Source organism: Carya illinoinensis, chromosome 7 (genome assembly GCF_018687715.1).
Source record: "Carya illinoinensis cultivar Pawnee chromosome 7, C.illinoinensisPawnee_v1, whole genome shotgun sequence".
NCBI classification, from domain to species: domain Eukaryota; kingdom Viridiplantae; phylum Streptophyta; class Magnoliopsida; order Fagales; family Juglandaceae; genus Carya; species Carya illinoinensis.
Genome location: NC_056758.1, coordinates 29,010,090 through 29,026,574, shown reverse-complemented (window position 1 = coordinate 29,026,574; position 16,485 = coordinate 29,010,090). Strand labels below are relative to the sequence as shown.

Below are 16,485 nucleotides of genomic sequence, written 5' to 3'. Positions count from 1 at the left end.
TCGGAAGCTTAAAGCCAAATAGAAGAAAACACAAGTTGGAGGAAAACGCAAACAGGTGCATATAATTATATTAATTTGGCAAAGTTTAATCATATATACTTTTTGGGTTCATACGTGGTTTAGACAAAAAAAAAAAAAAAATCAGTTTTATTCACGTCCTGCTTTTTTTTCTTAATTGTTAGCGAGATGAAAGGGATACAGAATCCATGGGCACGCCCATGAATTTATTTGATGACAGAGATACAGCAGTCATGGACACTCGCAGGAATTTATGGTGGATACAGCAAGTTCTAGACAATTCAGTGGATTTTAACAGTAGTGGAACCACGCAATCTCATCCCATTGGTAGTCAAGAAAGTGTAAGATTTCTAATTTTTTTTAATTTTAATATCAATTGTAATATTTCCATGAGAAGGAAATTGGCTAATTTTTTTTCAGATTTTTTTTGATTGGATGGAGCGCAACCGGAGCTCTTTGGGTAGAGATGGGTCACAAGAGTGGCAGTAAACTAGTTCATGTGTGGAGATGAGATATTTGTGTCAATCATGTAATTATGTATGTGGATGGAATTTGCAAAATTTTTTGTGTATTTTTGTACATTTGTTGATATTTTGTGTATTTCAATCCGTATGTGTGTGGCAAGAAGGAGGTTAGCCAATAGGCTTGAATGAAAATTTGTGTTATTTGATGTGGGTTAAACAGTGGATATTTGATTGTAATAATTATGTAAATACAACAGGTTATGAAGAACTTGATGGAGAATTGTTTAGAGGAGGTTATGTCAATTTTTTTTTGCAAAAGAGAAATATTTATGGAAATTAAACTGCAAATGAAAAATTGTAACTGCTTAAGGTGGTAAAACAGGTTATGGCATAATGGATGAAGAAATATTGGTTTGGTGCTTAATTTTAATATTTTTTTCCACAAATGGTAATATTTATGAAAATAAACAGATTATGAAACCTTGTAATATTACTGGTCAATAAATAGGTTATGTAGGAGTGTCATTTTATTTGTAGTTGAAATAAGGTTATACTAAAACATTATTGGTCACCTATACATGTCCAGAAGCTATACGGAACTTGTAAGATAATTTTAGACATTTTGCCTTATTCGTGTACACGGGAATTCGATTCAGGTTAAGGCCATTTATTTGGGTTGCTCACCTATACATGAAGTTCGTATGGGGGTTTGATACATGGATGGCATCATGTACACAGCTGGACAATTGAGGGAAATGTTTTATATTTGGGCATGTACACGGGCAGTAATTGCTAGGGGTTACAGGTTACGAATTTTGTACACAGCAAGTAATTGCTACCAGAATTTGATTTCTCATTCAAATGCCAAAGATGTTTTACAGAAATTGCTCAGTACAAAAACAATAGAATAAACAGCTGGATCACCTCCAGTACTCCAAAATGTTCTTGCAGTTACAACTCATAAGTCACAGGTTACAACAAGTAATAATACATTCAGAAATTCCTCATTACAATAATGTAGTGAGGCCCTAACGACTAACCTGTTAATACATCAAAATGACCAATATTCATAAACAGTCTGGATGTTCTCCAAACATAAACAGAAGGTATAGTACTCATCAACTAATACTAGTGGTTAAAAAAATACAACGGGCTACATCAGTCGTAGCATTGGCTGAGATTCATAATAAGACACTGGATACATCAAAATTACACCACAAACTATTACTAAAAAAAACCATGTCAAGATTAATACATTGAAGACTCCCTTATACTTCTTCTCCAATGCTTTGAATTTGACTTGTTCGATGCGTAGCCGCTCATTAAGTACCATGTCGTGCCTCCGTTCAGTTAACTCCAATGTTATTTTACAGCAACTGTTTTGCTCACTTTGAATATCAATCCACTCAAAAAAGTCACATTTTTTTTTTCATCTTATAGTTTGGACAATTGAAAAATCTTCTACCAAAAGAGTTTGCTTTTCCAGAAATCCTTAACTTCGCTTGGGAGCCACAATAGCAAAGTGGTCTCTCCAAACTTAACCCGAAATGAGAAGCAGAACTCATTTGCTATCATGGATATTGTTGTAAAACGAACCCACAAATCAGTATGTTATGAGACAGTATATTATAAGACAATATATATATATATATATATATGGGAGACGAAATATACACTCCAACTATGGCATATTATAAACAGGTTAAACACTAATGTTTTATCAAATCCCAGTATGAATAAACAGAAATATCTACAGAAATACCAATACGCAAAACTAATGTTTTATCAAATCCCAAACAAGTTAAACAGAAAGATTTACAGAAATACCAATACACAAAATTAATGTTTTATCAAATCCCAATATGCATAAACAGAAAGATCTATAGAAATACCAGTACACAAAATTAATGTTTTATCAAATCCCAAACAAGTTAAACAAAAAGATCTACAGAAATACCAATACACAAATATAATGTTTTATCAAATCCCAATATGCATAAACAGAAAGATCTAAAGAAATACCAATACACAAATATAATGTTTTATCAAATCCCAATATTCATAAACAGAAACATCTACAGAAATACCAATACACAAATATAATGTTTTATCAAATCTCAATATTCATAAACAGAAACATATGAAGAAATAGCAATACACACAAATAATGTTTATCAAATCCTAATATTCATAAACAGAAACATATGAAGAAATAGCAATACACAAATAATGTTTATCAAATCCCAATATTTATAAACAGAAAGATATGAAGAAATGAAATAGTAATACACACAAATAATGTTTATCAAATCCCAATATATATAAACAGAAAGATATGAAGAAATGCCAATACACACAAATAATGTTTATCAAATCGCAATATTCATAAACAGAAACATATGAAGAAATATCAATACACACAAATAATGTTTATCAAATCCCAATATTGACCCAAACAAAAACATATGAAGAAATACCAATACACACAAATAATGTTTATCAAATCCCAATATTCATAAACACAAACATATGAAGAAATACCAATAATAACATTGAAATAACAATGCCAATAATACCAATCGCAGAAACTACAGAAATACCAAAATACATAAATACATAAATACAATAATGCACAAATACAGTAATATAAAAATAGCAAATAACCTGGACAGTTTCTGGATCAAGGTTTAGGGTTAGATCTAGGCTGCTTAGGGTTAGGGTTTCAGTCTGGGGTGAAGAGTTAGGGTTTCACGTTCAATTTGAGTTAGGGTTTTGCAAATGGTTAGGGTTAGGGTTAGGGTTAGATCTAGGCTGGTTAGGGTTAGGGTTTTGCAAATGGGTATCTTTGGTCACTTCTGACACTTCTCAGTCCACCAGACTTGAGCTATCATTCAGAGATCACGATGGACTCGAGAATCCCAAGCGACTGAATAGACAGAGGAGGAAAACAGAATGGGAGAGAGAGAGAGAGAGAGAGAGGGAAATGGAATAAGCTGAATCTGAGGGAGAGGGAAACGATTGAAGGAAAATGTGTGTGTGTGTGTGTGTGTGTGTGTGTGTGAAAGAGAGAGAGAGAGAGAGAGAGAGAGAGAGAGAGAGAGGGAAATGAAGAAGGGAAATTGACTCCGGAGGGAAACTTCGATTCTGAGGGACTAAATCGACACGGCAAATGAAAACAGCTTCAAGGACTCAAAACGGAGCATTTTCGTTTTAATCCACGTGGCGGAGCCACTTACGAGCCGTTTACTCAAAACGACTGCATCCAGACTTTTTCTTGTTTTCTGCACTCACAAATCAACAAATTGTCTCAAATCAACAATAGCTATATCTAGAAAACGGTCTGACAAGATAGTCACATTCACTTCTCTGCACACATAATGATGCCAACTAAAAAAAAAATAGTTTTGTATGATTTCATTTATAACTCTTAAATGATATTTCTCTTCCCTCCCAATTCAGAAAGAATAAAACTAAATTATTATAATCAAAAATTTCTCTTCATGTTCAAAGATCAGAGACTATGCAATACAGCAATAACAAAACCCTATTTTTTTAAAGATGAGTCTTCATTTATTATCTGTAAGACGGAAAGTTTATATAAACTTATTATTATCTATCTTACAAGTTTATAAGATAACTAATAATATGTCCATACAAGCTTCTAGTCTTGTAGAGAATGAATGGAGAATCTCTTGAAAAAAATATAGGGCTTTCATTGTTACTATACTACACATTCTCTCCGACCTTGATAAGTGAAGTAACAATAAAAGCCTCACTTTTTTCAAGAGCATTCTACGTTTGATCTCTGCAAGACTAAAAGCTTATATAAACTTATTATTATCCATCATATAAGGTCACATTATTATCCGTCTTACAAGGTTACAAGACGGCTAATAATAATTCTATATTGATTTTCTGTCTTGCACAAGTTGTACCAGATGATAATCTTGAAAAAATATGCGACTTTCATTGTTACTTCACTACACACTCTCTCAAACCTCGACAAGTGAAGTAATAATGAAAGCGCCACATTTTTCAAGATAATTCTTTGTTCATTCTCTACAATACTGGAATCTTATATAGACTTATTATTAGCCAGAATCTTATATAAACTTATTATTATCCAACTAATAATAAGTCTATACCACCTTCCTATCTTGTAGACATTCGGACAAAGAATTGTCTTGAAGAAAGGAGGTGTTTTCATTGTTAATTCACTATATAGTCTCTCGAACCTCGATAAATGTAGTAACAGTGAAAGACTCATTCTTCAAAAAATTCTCCGTTTAATCTATGCAAGATGGGAAACTTGTATAGACTTATTATCATCGGTCTTACAAGTTTACAAAATAGCTGATAATAAGTTTATACTAGCTTCCTATCTTAGAGAGAGTGAATGGTAGATTTTCTTAAAGAAATATGGGTCTTTCATTGTTAATTCACTAGACAGTATCTAAAGTTCGAGAGGTGATGGCCTGGCAATTTTTGCATATGAATGTTTAGATCATTTTTTTAAATTACTCGAGTAGAAACGAAAACATCATTTAAGAAATAACAATCCTATCGTATGGAACACAACTTTCATCACAATACTGAGGAGCTGATATACTAGATAATGCATTATTTCATTATATTAATTCCATGCATTTTTTTTTTTTAATCTGATAGCGTCTATTAATTTTGCTTCTTCTTGTAGGAGTCTTGTCAATATAATAAATAGATCAAGTTTGAATATTCGTAATGGAGATACCATTACAACATCAGCAATAAGAGGAGCTCTTTAGGGAATTAGCCATTCAACGCCAAGCTTGACTTGAAAAGATGCAAATGATAATGATAATGTCCTAATAGTTGATTATGCCTCCATTACCATCTCAAACATATTTTTTAATACTTTTTATAATATTTAGATCTAGAATTTGATTGATTGATTTCCAAGATAACAATTTCCAACAAATATTGCTTAATTATTTGGTATATTTCAATTTCACATTTGTTGTCTTGTGTTCGAATGAAATTTCATGTGTTGGAATGCGTTGCCTGTTCTATGTTTAAAACCAACGGTATAATCACTATTTGAACAGTATAAAGCAGGAACATATGATGTTTGAACAATCATTGATTCATTATATTAGTTCAAACTAATTGTAGTCTTTGACATTCAAACGCATACCACTTTTATTTGAACAAACATCACTTTTATTTGAACAGAAATTGATTGACCAAACCATGTTCGAACAGTAAAACATGTAGCATTCAAACCAAATATTGCATTAATATTCAAACCGATATCATTCTTAATCAAACGGATATTTGAACGACTACCCTTTTATTCAAATGCATTTCACTCCTATTTGAACGGCAATATCATTACCATATGTTGTTTGAACACCTAAGGCTAGAATGCACCCGAACTATATTTGTTCTCATCATTCAAACAAATCTCACCCTTATCCGAGCATACATTTGAACAAACAGCATTCTCGTTCGAATACATATCACTTACATTCAAATAGATATAACATACGTTTGAAACATATATGATCTCAGCATTCGAACACATCACTCTTATTGAAACGTGAATTCATTCAATATTCAAACAACCTATTATTCTTTTGAATGTTTGTCAATACATTTGAATGTGACATAAACTATTCGAATACCAACCTCATCTCATAAACGTTTGAATCCGTTTCTGAATTCGAATACGAATCCAACATTCGAACATTATATAGGGATGAAAAATTTTCTAAGATAAAAAGAGATATTCTCTAGAGCAAAATTCTTTTTTGTCCTAAATTATCCTTTGCAAGTGTATGATGAATTTAGGTCAATTTTTTTGAACATCACATCTTGTGCGATGAAATTTATCGTCCCAAAAGACTTGTTCTGTTGTAATGAGAAAGATGATATGCATATGTAAAAGACGAGTACAAAATGTGTTAAAGAGAATAAGATACTCATCGTTTGTATTTTTCGAAAAGAGCTTAGTTGAACAATGAATATATGGAATGATCTAATACTACCGTCGATCCTTTGTATTTTTTGAAAAGAGCTTAATTGAACAATGAATATATGGAATGATCTAAGGCTGCCGTCGGTCCTTATTCCTCGTTAAATGTAAAAGGCAAAGGGTGCACTTTTAAGATGTTGTCTAAACCTTCACTTTTTCCATGTCATACTCTCTTTATAGAGCTCAATAAAGTGACGCTACAATTGGTAAACAGGAGGTTTCTACGGTATTCATATTTATCCAAATATCCTATTTTTTAGGGCCTAAATTAGACCTTACGATATTTTTTATAAAATATTAAATGTCGCTCAGACATTCATTCTATAATGTTATACGGGGGGGATACTCAAATACCTACGTTTCTGTTACGAATTTGCTTTCTGACACTAAACATCACAATTGACAAAGCATGCCGTATCAAATAATACAGCAAAAGATGCTTGATTTCCAAAACACTCTATTACAGTCCAATGACCACCAAAATCAAACGTGGGAATGCTTGCACGTCACGGAAAGAAATACTTAAATACTTTGAATGCATCTCACACTCGAAGCTAAATGGTATATATCCAAGCGCTTGTATCTTATGAGTATTTACAAACTACACATCACAGACACAACTGAGATTGAAGAATCTAATATATGCGTTTCCAACACGACCACTTGCATCTAAGATTTTGTGATGAATAGATCAGAAAGTCATGACATTCATTTTTTCCCTTGGTTTTTTGGAAGGCCACTAGCATAATTTACACATATTTACAACGTCTTCACTCATATCCTATATCAAGGAAATAACCAAAGTTCAAAAAGAATATTATATGTAGCAACGAAATAATATGCACGCATGATATCAGAAAATTTCTTCTGGCTTTAGAAAGTTGTGATACTCCAGTTGCGTCATCTCTCCTCCAAGTGCTGGGTCAAATTGACAGCGATAGAAGCTGCATGTAAAAATTTAATAGCAAGTTATAACTGGATGTTGAGATTATTGAGCAGCTCAATTCAGTTATCTTTAAAAGAATCATCAAGACGACTTCAAAGAAATATGAATTCACGCCTAATTCCAGCCATCTAACAAGCAGCAGCTCATAAGATGGAGTATTCTGTTAATTATAAATATATACACATAAAAGATGGGGAGTATTTTCTTACAAATATAGTGTCTATTGTGATGTAGTATTATGTAAAGACCTCCACAGTACCTAACAGCGAACTTGTTTCATATGGTACATTACAAGGGATGAATTGATTGCTGTGAAAATTGCTCAGGCTTCTTTTCTTTTTTTTCTTTTTAATTTATGTCAGGGAACTTCTCCAAGGCAGGGCCCTTCGGACCATCCCTGCAGAGTAAATCCCCCGTCCTGTAGTTTCCCTACATAAAACTGGTTAAATCGATGGCTTTTCATCAGGGAGTGTAGCCCCAAAGAATTGTTTGCACCTATAAGGTATTGAACCTTAGACTTTGAAATGAGTAATACCCCAAGACCAAAGTCTTCACCACTTGGGCCAACCTCTTGAAAATTTCCCAATTAAAGGATGTAATCAAGCTAATCTTAAGGAATATATTTCTGAAAAAAAAAAATTGTTTCTTCTTTAAGACTCCCTAAATTGAATAGGGAGTCGTTCTTTATATACATTAGTCTTACCTTCCATCCATGCCAAGAATTACCACTGTATTTTTTTGGTGACCAAAAGCAACAATGCAATGAGAACCCTCAGGCAAGCGGAACTGTGCAACCGACCACTCTGAGCTAAAATACTTTGGCAACACTCCTGCAAGCGCTAAAGGTAATTTAGACCCAGATCCTAAAAAGGAGACAAACAAGCTTCGTTAGTAACAAGAAGATTATACTTTTTGGCATTGCCTAAGCTCCTTTCAAATGTGGCAGGTCGGCTAAGCTGCCAACCTGCCAGTCTATCAATTTCTCCGCAGCAAGCAACAATTACAGAAAACGAAGTATAATGAGCTGAAAAAAGGCCCCAACAACACAAATATAGTGAACTTTCAAGTGTGATATTACATTATTATAGGACAAATACATCGGCTCTTCAGCAGAAGTAACAAGATATCTAGCCTTTAGAGCAATTGGAAGGGGAAAGCAAAAGTAGAAGTCTCATCTAAAGAGTGTGTAAAACGCTTTATAAAATCAAGTTGGGTTTCCGCCTCTATGAATAAATTTCACGAAGTTGCCAGAGACTAACTTCACTTATTTCAGATATGCCTAGCATGAAACCCCTTGACCTCTATTGGGTTTAGAACTCTTCTATCATGAGGGATTCTTCAGAAAGCTAAGGATGGGTAATGGAGTTATCATCATTCAACATCACATTAACGCAAGGAGCAGCTTTTTGCAACTCTCAAATTTTCGGAATAGAAGAAGGAAAGGTTTGTTGATTATCCCAGAAGACACAAATGGCATCAGATGGAAAGGTTTTCTGCATTCCATTCGAAGCATCACTGGGTCCAAAGCCACTATTCTGAAGCATGCAAGCAAAGGGGAGTTTGTTGATGGAAAGATAGTGGGAAGGCCTCCCTTGATCAAAGGTGCCTCGCACGCCTCATTGTTGAGGTCACCGACAAGTACTCTGGTAGAGAATAGCTTCGCGGCAAAAGGAAAGGATAAGGCACTTGGAGGAGACAAAGGCTACTAGGTGACATTAGGAGAAGTGGAAGTTAAGCACCATGTGTTGCAAGGTAGAATGGCTACCTCTGTCAAGTGTTTGAGGGTGTGGGAGAAGTGACAGGGGTCTTGTGGGTTGTAAGAGCTCAATCAATAGGAGTTATGGGTGGTGGGTCAAAAACGGACGAGGGGCGGCAAGGGGTAGATCCTATGCATTTGAAGGCCTCAAGTGCGCCAACACAGGGCATTTCAACACCATCACAGAGAGGGTCGTCGGACACCGGCATCACAGTTCACACCGGTATCACTTTGGACATTGGCAGCTTTCCATCTGGTTGCCCTCAGTCACCACTTGCAAATGGAGTTGGTCTCTTTTTCTAGGGTTCACTTTCAGATGAAGATAGGGGTCCTTCCAGGGTTTTGAATACTTTGGAAGAAGCAAACGAGCCTCTTTCAGAAGATGATAATGAGGTAACAGAAGGTAATGCTTCCCCTACCTATTCTATGCCTCCTAAGGGAGTAGTAGGGTCATAAGAAAGTGGCACAAAAAGGATCATCAGGGGGTGGGGCACCTACAAGCAATGTCCTCGTCAATGGAACGACGACACCTATGCCAGAGGTGAAGGAACCTTTAATGGTGACAACAACAATATAGCAATTGAGGAGGTTAAGGATTTGAATGCAAGATATGGCGGGGAGGAAATTATGGATTTGTCGTTGGCGCCTCGTGAGGAATATCTAGGTTTGGGAGTGCAATTAGGAACTGTGTCTGGGGATACTGTTGTTCCCCTAGTTTATCTCCCTCCGATAAACAATATACGAGTTCACCATCAGATTGGGTTCTGCATAAGGTTAACTAGATTCAACATATTGTAGGGCTTTCGTATGGGGTGAAGACCAATTTAAAGCACTGCTCACTGCGATTGAGTCGGACCACTCGCTTGAAACCAAATCAAGTTTTAAGAAAAGCATGGAATTAAAGTGTCTTTATTGCGCAATCAACTACGACGCTAAGGAAGGTAGCTCAAGTCAAGGAAAGACTAGAGGGAGGGCTTTATGAAGACGTCAGGAGTTTCAAGAAGAGTATTAGTCTTAAGGGAAACAAGGATTTGGGGATGGGGATGTGTGTTCTATTCCAATTCAGGCTTGGTGTATTTTGGATAGATTTCTAATTTTCACGGGCCTTTTGGGTCATTATAAGCTCTCTAGTATGAGCTAGGTATTTTCTTGCATACGTCCACTATACTTGTTTACTCTTATTGATATATATAATATTTTTACTTATAAAAAAAATGAAAAGAAAAGAATTCCCTTTCTTTGACATTGCATTCTATTTTATTGCCCATGTCATTCATGAATTACATTATCCACTTTTTAGGTCCCCTTTGTTGAATTCACTGGTTCCTCCAAACACCCAACACAATATTTTTTTTTAAATGTCAGCATGAAAATTCCCAAACAAAACATCACTTGTAGACAATATATATATATATTATATAGGTAAGAAAAAGTACAATAAAATTAACGAAATAAAAAAAGAGGTGGTATACCCTTAATGAACGAGAGAGATGAGCTTGAATGTGTAACAGCAAGATTAGAATCAGATGCATATCGTGACTTCTCAATCCCTGGCGATCCAGGATTAACCTTAAGGTTAAAAACGTGGACGGTTCCCTTGTCACTTGAGACTGCTAGCCACTGGGCAGTTGAAGAGAATGCTAAGCTGTAGATCTCTGCTCTATCTGCACCCCTCCTAACCTACATGCAATGTCAAGATAATTTCACACTATCTAAAACGTTTTGAACTGCATAATGACATACCAGAATGAATATGAAAGAGATTGAGATGGAAATTATGTATTTAGACTTTTACCGGATACCAGAGATAAGCAACCTCCTTGGACGTCCAGGTAGAACAAAAATAAACAAGGCAAAGGTAACAATCCAACATAACACATTATTCCTTTCTTTTTTTTCTTTTTTTCTTTTTTTTTTTTTTTGGATCGAGAACATAGCACTTTATACCATAATGGGTGTAGCTTAGGCAGTTGATTGAGATCAACTAAGGACCAGGACCAAATTAAGCAAAGAGGCGTCCAAAACTACCAAGCCAGAAGTAGTCCAGAAATTTAGAAAACCACATGATTTGATACTAAGAAATGTCACATAGGGTTAAGTACCCAGTAAGCTAAGTTAGAAAATTGACAACCACTATTATTTTGCAGCAGAATAGAAGAAGGCAGTGCATCAGTATATTGATTAATTTCATCAAAAAAATCTGTAAGTGATTATTGTGTACAATTTTAAAAATTAATTAATTCCCTCTTGATACAACTTCAACACAAGCATCTTCTAACTTCTCAAAAATAGCATTTACCTAATTATATTTTCTCTTGCATTGCCACTCAATCATATTGGAGCCGCTCATCTGATGTTTGTAATTACCGTAATCAAGGAAAATTGTTCTAATACAACATATAGGATCATTTTGCTTCTACCGCTGCAGTTATTTTGAAGCATTATGAATCTTAAACCTAAAAGTATCGACAACAAATTTGAATTTACTTGGAATATCTGACACGAACAGAATATCATCAGTAATCAGTATTTCACATTCTTTAGTGCAAGTCTAAAATGAAAGAAGATATCAAGTCAGCGATACCCATTATTTCAAATGGACAATTTAAGACAAAATGGCATTCAAAATGTGAAGTGATCAGTCATTGATCCATTACCGCCTATGGTGAACTTCAATCGAAGTCTATGGTTTCTAACTAGTCACCCGCCCTCAACAGTGCTCCTTGCAAGTAACCCTAAACTCGACGACGTTTTACATTGCATAACATACTTCCATTCTAAGCATTGCAATAAGCCAATCACTCCATTCACAGGAAGTGCCTATAGGAATTTCCAATCACCGAATATGTATGAAGTCATGAATTGCACAAAAGCTCCAAATTTCACATCGGCGTGGCTCAATTAAAGGTTCATTAAATATAGAATCGAATCAATCTTTCGGATTTGTAATAAACAACCAAATACCTCTTGAAGAAGTGTTCCATCGATGCTATTGAAAACCCGGACCAGAGTCCCTTTGGAGCTCGCCGTAGCGAGCAACTGCCCGTCCGGCGTGAGCGCGAAGCAGGCAATCCTCGAGTCGTGCGCCATGATAAATTTGGTTCTCTTCGAAGCATAGTGCTCGACCCGAACCTGCCCTTTCTGCAACCCGGGGCAGACCAGGACCAGCGACGTCGCCAGTTGGGATACCGAGCATAGGCCCTTAGGGTTCGAGATGGTCTCAATTTGGTGGAGCAGCTTCAAGTCGGCAAAGTTGTACACGTAGACCTTCTGCTCCAGTACGACGACGATCCTGTCGCGGCGCAGTCGTACGGAGCGCACGTCGGAGCGAAAAGAGAGCTCGCCGATGCAACGACCCTGGTGGTCATCCCAAATCATGACCTTGCTTGGTGGGTACTGAGGGTGGGGTCCCCCGCCGACGAGGGCCAGGATGTTGCACCGAAAGAGCATCTCTACACCGGAGATCCCCCCGTCGTCGAAGTCGCGGCGGAAGATCTCGCGGAACGGGTCGCAGTTAAAAATACGAAACCCGTAGTCAGTACCCACAGCGAAGCACCCCTGGTCCTGGTTGAACGACAGGTGGAGCAGAGTCGGCGGATCAAGCGGCTTCGGGATGTTAGGATTAGGGTTCTCGTTACGGCCGTGGCCGTGCGGTTCAAGCGTTGGCGGATCATACGGCGCCGGAAACGGCTTGTAGGTGTTAGGGTTAGGGTTCTGATCGCTGTCGTCGTCTTCGTCGCGTTCGTGGCCAAGGACGTGGGATCCAATAGATTGGTATTCAATTGATCGGAAAGAGATGGCCGAGTCGTTCTGGGAATCGTGAGGAAGAGACTGTTCCTCTTGAGAGACAAAATTAGGGTTAGGTTTAGGGTTGGAATTGGGCCAGGGCGGGGACGAGATGGTAGAGATGGTCGCCATGAGAGAAAGAAAGAGAGCGAGAGAAGGGGGTCTCGATGGAAATTTCGACAAATCTGGGGGCGTGTCGGCAGTTCGCACGTAGAAGCTAAGACCGAAAGCTACGGCCAGCTTTGGATTGACTATCTCTCTTAATATTTAAATAGAGCAATAGATACAGTTGTGGGATTACAAATATCGTGTAAAGGCTTTGAAAAAAAATAAAATTTATTATTAAAAAGTTAATTTTTTTTTCATATAGGTCCCATATTAATTTATTTTTTTCAAAATAATTACACGCTGCTTGCACAATAAATATCATTTCTCATTTAAATATTATAAATATAAATATTTTTAATTTTTAATTTTTTGATGTAATTATTATCTAATTTGTAAACTAATAAATTTCTAATCAAAACATAAAAAATAATTTAAATTTTTCAAATTTTAAAATAAAAATTATGTTCTAACAATATTTTAATTTTATAATATTTCTATTCAACTTTTTTTCTCTCATTTTTTAAAATTTCATAAAATATTTTAATTTAAATAATTTCTAACTTATCTCATCTCAACTCAAATATCTTATTACTATTCACAAATAATTACAATTCATCTCATATCAACTTACATCTAAACGGTCTCTTGCAAGTAACTATTATAAATATATTAGTTTCGTTCAACTTTCTAATATAAATAATTCTACTTAACTTCTCATACACTATATCTTTTTTATTTTATTTTTTTATAATAAATATATGATATATAAATGATAAGTAAAAAATTGAATTAGTTTAATAAAAATAAAATATGTATGATATATGATGTTTGATGATAAATAACATAACCCTACTTATCTAATGAAAGGAGTTGCGCTTCGTCTTCCTCAACGATCTTATGTTAAAGACCCAACCCATGTTTAAAGGTCCATACAACATAGTACTTTGGGTCCAGCCCGAAAAGTAGTGATAAAGGAAAAACACTTGGCCGGGATCGAATCCGGGTTACTAGCGTGACATGCAGAAATACTAACAATAATAATGCTAAACCCACATATGAATGGTCCAGAGGACGGTTACCAATCTTTTTTATTTAAGGAAAATGCTATTTGCACATGCCAAAGGGGACACTCCGCCTACACGGGCACGCCTTTTGATAAAAAAAAATCATTTTTTTCTTGCTTCTTTCCATTTGATTCCCCTGTCTCTCCCTCTATTTCGTCTTTAGCTCTCCAATCTCCATTCGTCTTTTTCAGGAAATCGAAACCCCACGAAATTGAAGAAAAGTAGAGCTAAGCGTGAGTACATCTTCATGGGAGGAGAAAAGTAGAGCTTTGGTTTCTGTAGTCGTCTTCATCAGAGGAGGGAGCAAACCGAGTTGTCAAAACCCCAAGGCAGGAGGCCACAGGCCATGCCTTGACCAGCACCAGCCCATGCCAGGACAGCACGCCAACAGCACTGTTGGCGTCGCTTAATTGCCCACAGACCGAGCCCTTGGTGAATGCTAGACCACGGTCACCCTCCATCAGGCAGCGAACAGTCAGCGTGCACACGCAAGCGAGGTTGTCACACCACACTCAACGCACGGCTAGACTGCACGCACGCCTAGTGCGTGTGCGCAGCGGGCACGCATGGGCTATGCGCACACACCGTGTGCATGCATGGGTCATGCGTAGGCACAAGGCCCATGCATGGCCTAGGCACTCGCGCAGCGCACGCTTGCACACCCACCTTGGAATTGATGATGCGGCTACCCAGCAGGCCCACGCATGCTGGCATACCGCTCAATGCCCTGGTCTTGACCAGGGCCATGCTGATCAACGCCCTGGCCTTGGCCAGGGCCTTGCTGCTCAACGCTTTGGTCTTGATCAAGGTCATGCTGATCAACACCCTGGCTTTGGCCAGGGTCTTGCTGACCAACGCCCAGGCACCACAGCCTGGGCCATGCAGACCAACGCCCAGGCCCCACTAGCCTGGGCCATGCAACAGCCTACCATGCTTAAGCCAACCACGGTCCAACCCAGCGACTCACCAATGGCGCCCAGCCCACACAACCTGAGCCACACATGCAAGGACCAAGGACCAGCCAAGGCTAGCCCGGCAGGCCAACTTGAAGACCCACGCGTGCAAGCATGAAGCCTATGTTGTGAGTCATCCTAGCCACCCATGGGCCACTGACAGCATGAGGCCTTAACCAGGAGGTGTGGGCCCAAAACCATTGTCCCTTTGTAATCGTTTTAATTGCTTTCTAGTAAAGGTGAGGCAATAGGCTATCACTTAGTTTTTATCTTTGAACATTTGGACGAATTTGGCTTGTAAGCCCTCATACACACATTGGTGCTTTGTCACTTAGGCTCCATTGGGTGCAATCCGTGAATCCCAAAGGAGAAGGCTCACCCTGTGCAATTCGTGAATCAGGGTAACCTATTCATTTCATTGTTTTCCTTTGATTAGTGCATTGTTGAGGTATTTCAGCATTTTGGATTATGTCTATTGCATCACATTCGCATTTGCTTGCTGAATATTTTAAACCGTTCGAGTGGGGCATCGCTTAAGGCAGCCACGAGTTACCATTGAAGGGCATCTGGTCTGCACCAAGCCACCCTGGTCGAATCTGGAGCAAGGTCAAGGACAAGCTGACAATTACCACCCACCAGCCAAGCCACACGTCTAGCCCTTGCCACCTGTCTAGCCACAACCGCTCCCCTACTTTGTAGGGAGTAACCAACCATCCCTTAAACCGCTCAGCCATCACCCACTCGGCCAACCCACTTAAACCACCATTAGCCACGTGTGCTTCATCATCAGAAGACACCTGTGTGAGACTTGGTCAGCCCCCCAAACGAGTGACACCTGTGCTTGACTTGGTCAGCCACCATCAGAAGACACCTGGTAACTGACTTGGTCAGCCCACCAGCAGGAGCCACGTGTGCCTGACTTGGTCAGCCAGCCACTTAACCACCCGATCCCACTCACAACCGTTTTTGATGATTCAGCTACTTCACATGCATGCATGCACGCCCAGTCACTAGAATCTCGTCCACTATCAGCCACTGATCAACCATACGAACTCAGCCAACACCACTCATAACCATCACAGTCAAGCAAGTGGCAGCCCAAATCGGTCATTGAGGAGCAAGAAGGGGCGCGGCAGCTTGGTGTCTAGGATCTCGACCGAGGACCCTATCACCAATTTGGTGCTTTCATTGAGAGCAGCCATGTGCTTGAAGGTTCAAGAGAGGTTCTCACTTCTCTGTTGAGGTAGGCAACCCATCACTTGTCTTTGTGAGTTTGGTTGGGGGATCCACGGAGGATCCTGACATTGCTGCAATTTTTTCTTTCTATTGTTATTATTGCATTGTGTAGTTTGGGGGTTGTGGTAGAGGAAGGAGTAG

General features: G+C 38.0%; 1 protein-coding gene across 3 annotated transcripts; it reads right to left on the bottom strand.

Moving 5' to 3' along the window:
* Positions 1-7,121: 7,121 nt before the first annotated feature.
* On the bottom strand, positions 7,122-13,233 carry LOC122315651 (autophagy-related protein 18a-like). Of its 3 annotated transcripts, none has more exons than XM_043131700.1 (4): positions 12,162-13,233; positions 10,670-10,877; positions 8,145-8,271; positions 7,122-7,439 (listed from the first exon to the last, which is right to left on the bottom strand). In XM_043131700.1, the coding sequence occupies exons 1-4, from the start codon at positions 13,113-13,115 to the stop codon at positions 7,349-7,351; spliced, it is 1,380 nt and encodes a 459-aa protein (XP_042987634.1). In that variant the 5' UTR covers positions 13,116-13,233; the 3' UTR covers positions 7,122-7,348. The 3 variants fall into 3 exon arrangements, with proteins under 3 accessions (XP_042987634.1, XP_042987633.1, XP_042987635.1); XM_043131699.1 differs by having other exon boundaries at positions 8,145-8,304; positions 12,162-13,232; XM_043131701.1 differs by lacking the exon at positions 8,145-8,271.
* Positions 13,234-16,485: the final 3,252 nt, after the last annotated feature.

Bases quoted from the DNA above. Each gene is read 5' to 3' on its own strand.
- LOC122315651 (XM_043131699.1), bottom strand. From the start codon at position 13,115: ATGGCGACCATCTCTACCATCTCGTCCCCGCCCTGGCCCAATTCCAAC. The intron at 10,878-12,161 runs GTATTTGGTTGT...CATTGCATGTAG, and splicing joins ATGGAACACTTCTTCAAGAG to GTTAGGAGGGGTGCAGATAG. The intron at 8,305-10,669 runs GTATACCACCTC...TCTCCTTTTTAG, and splicing joins ATCTCTCTCGTTCATTAAGG to GATCTGGGTCTAAATTACCT.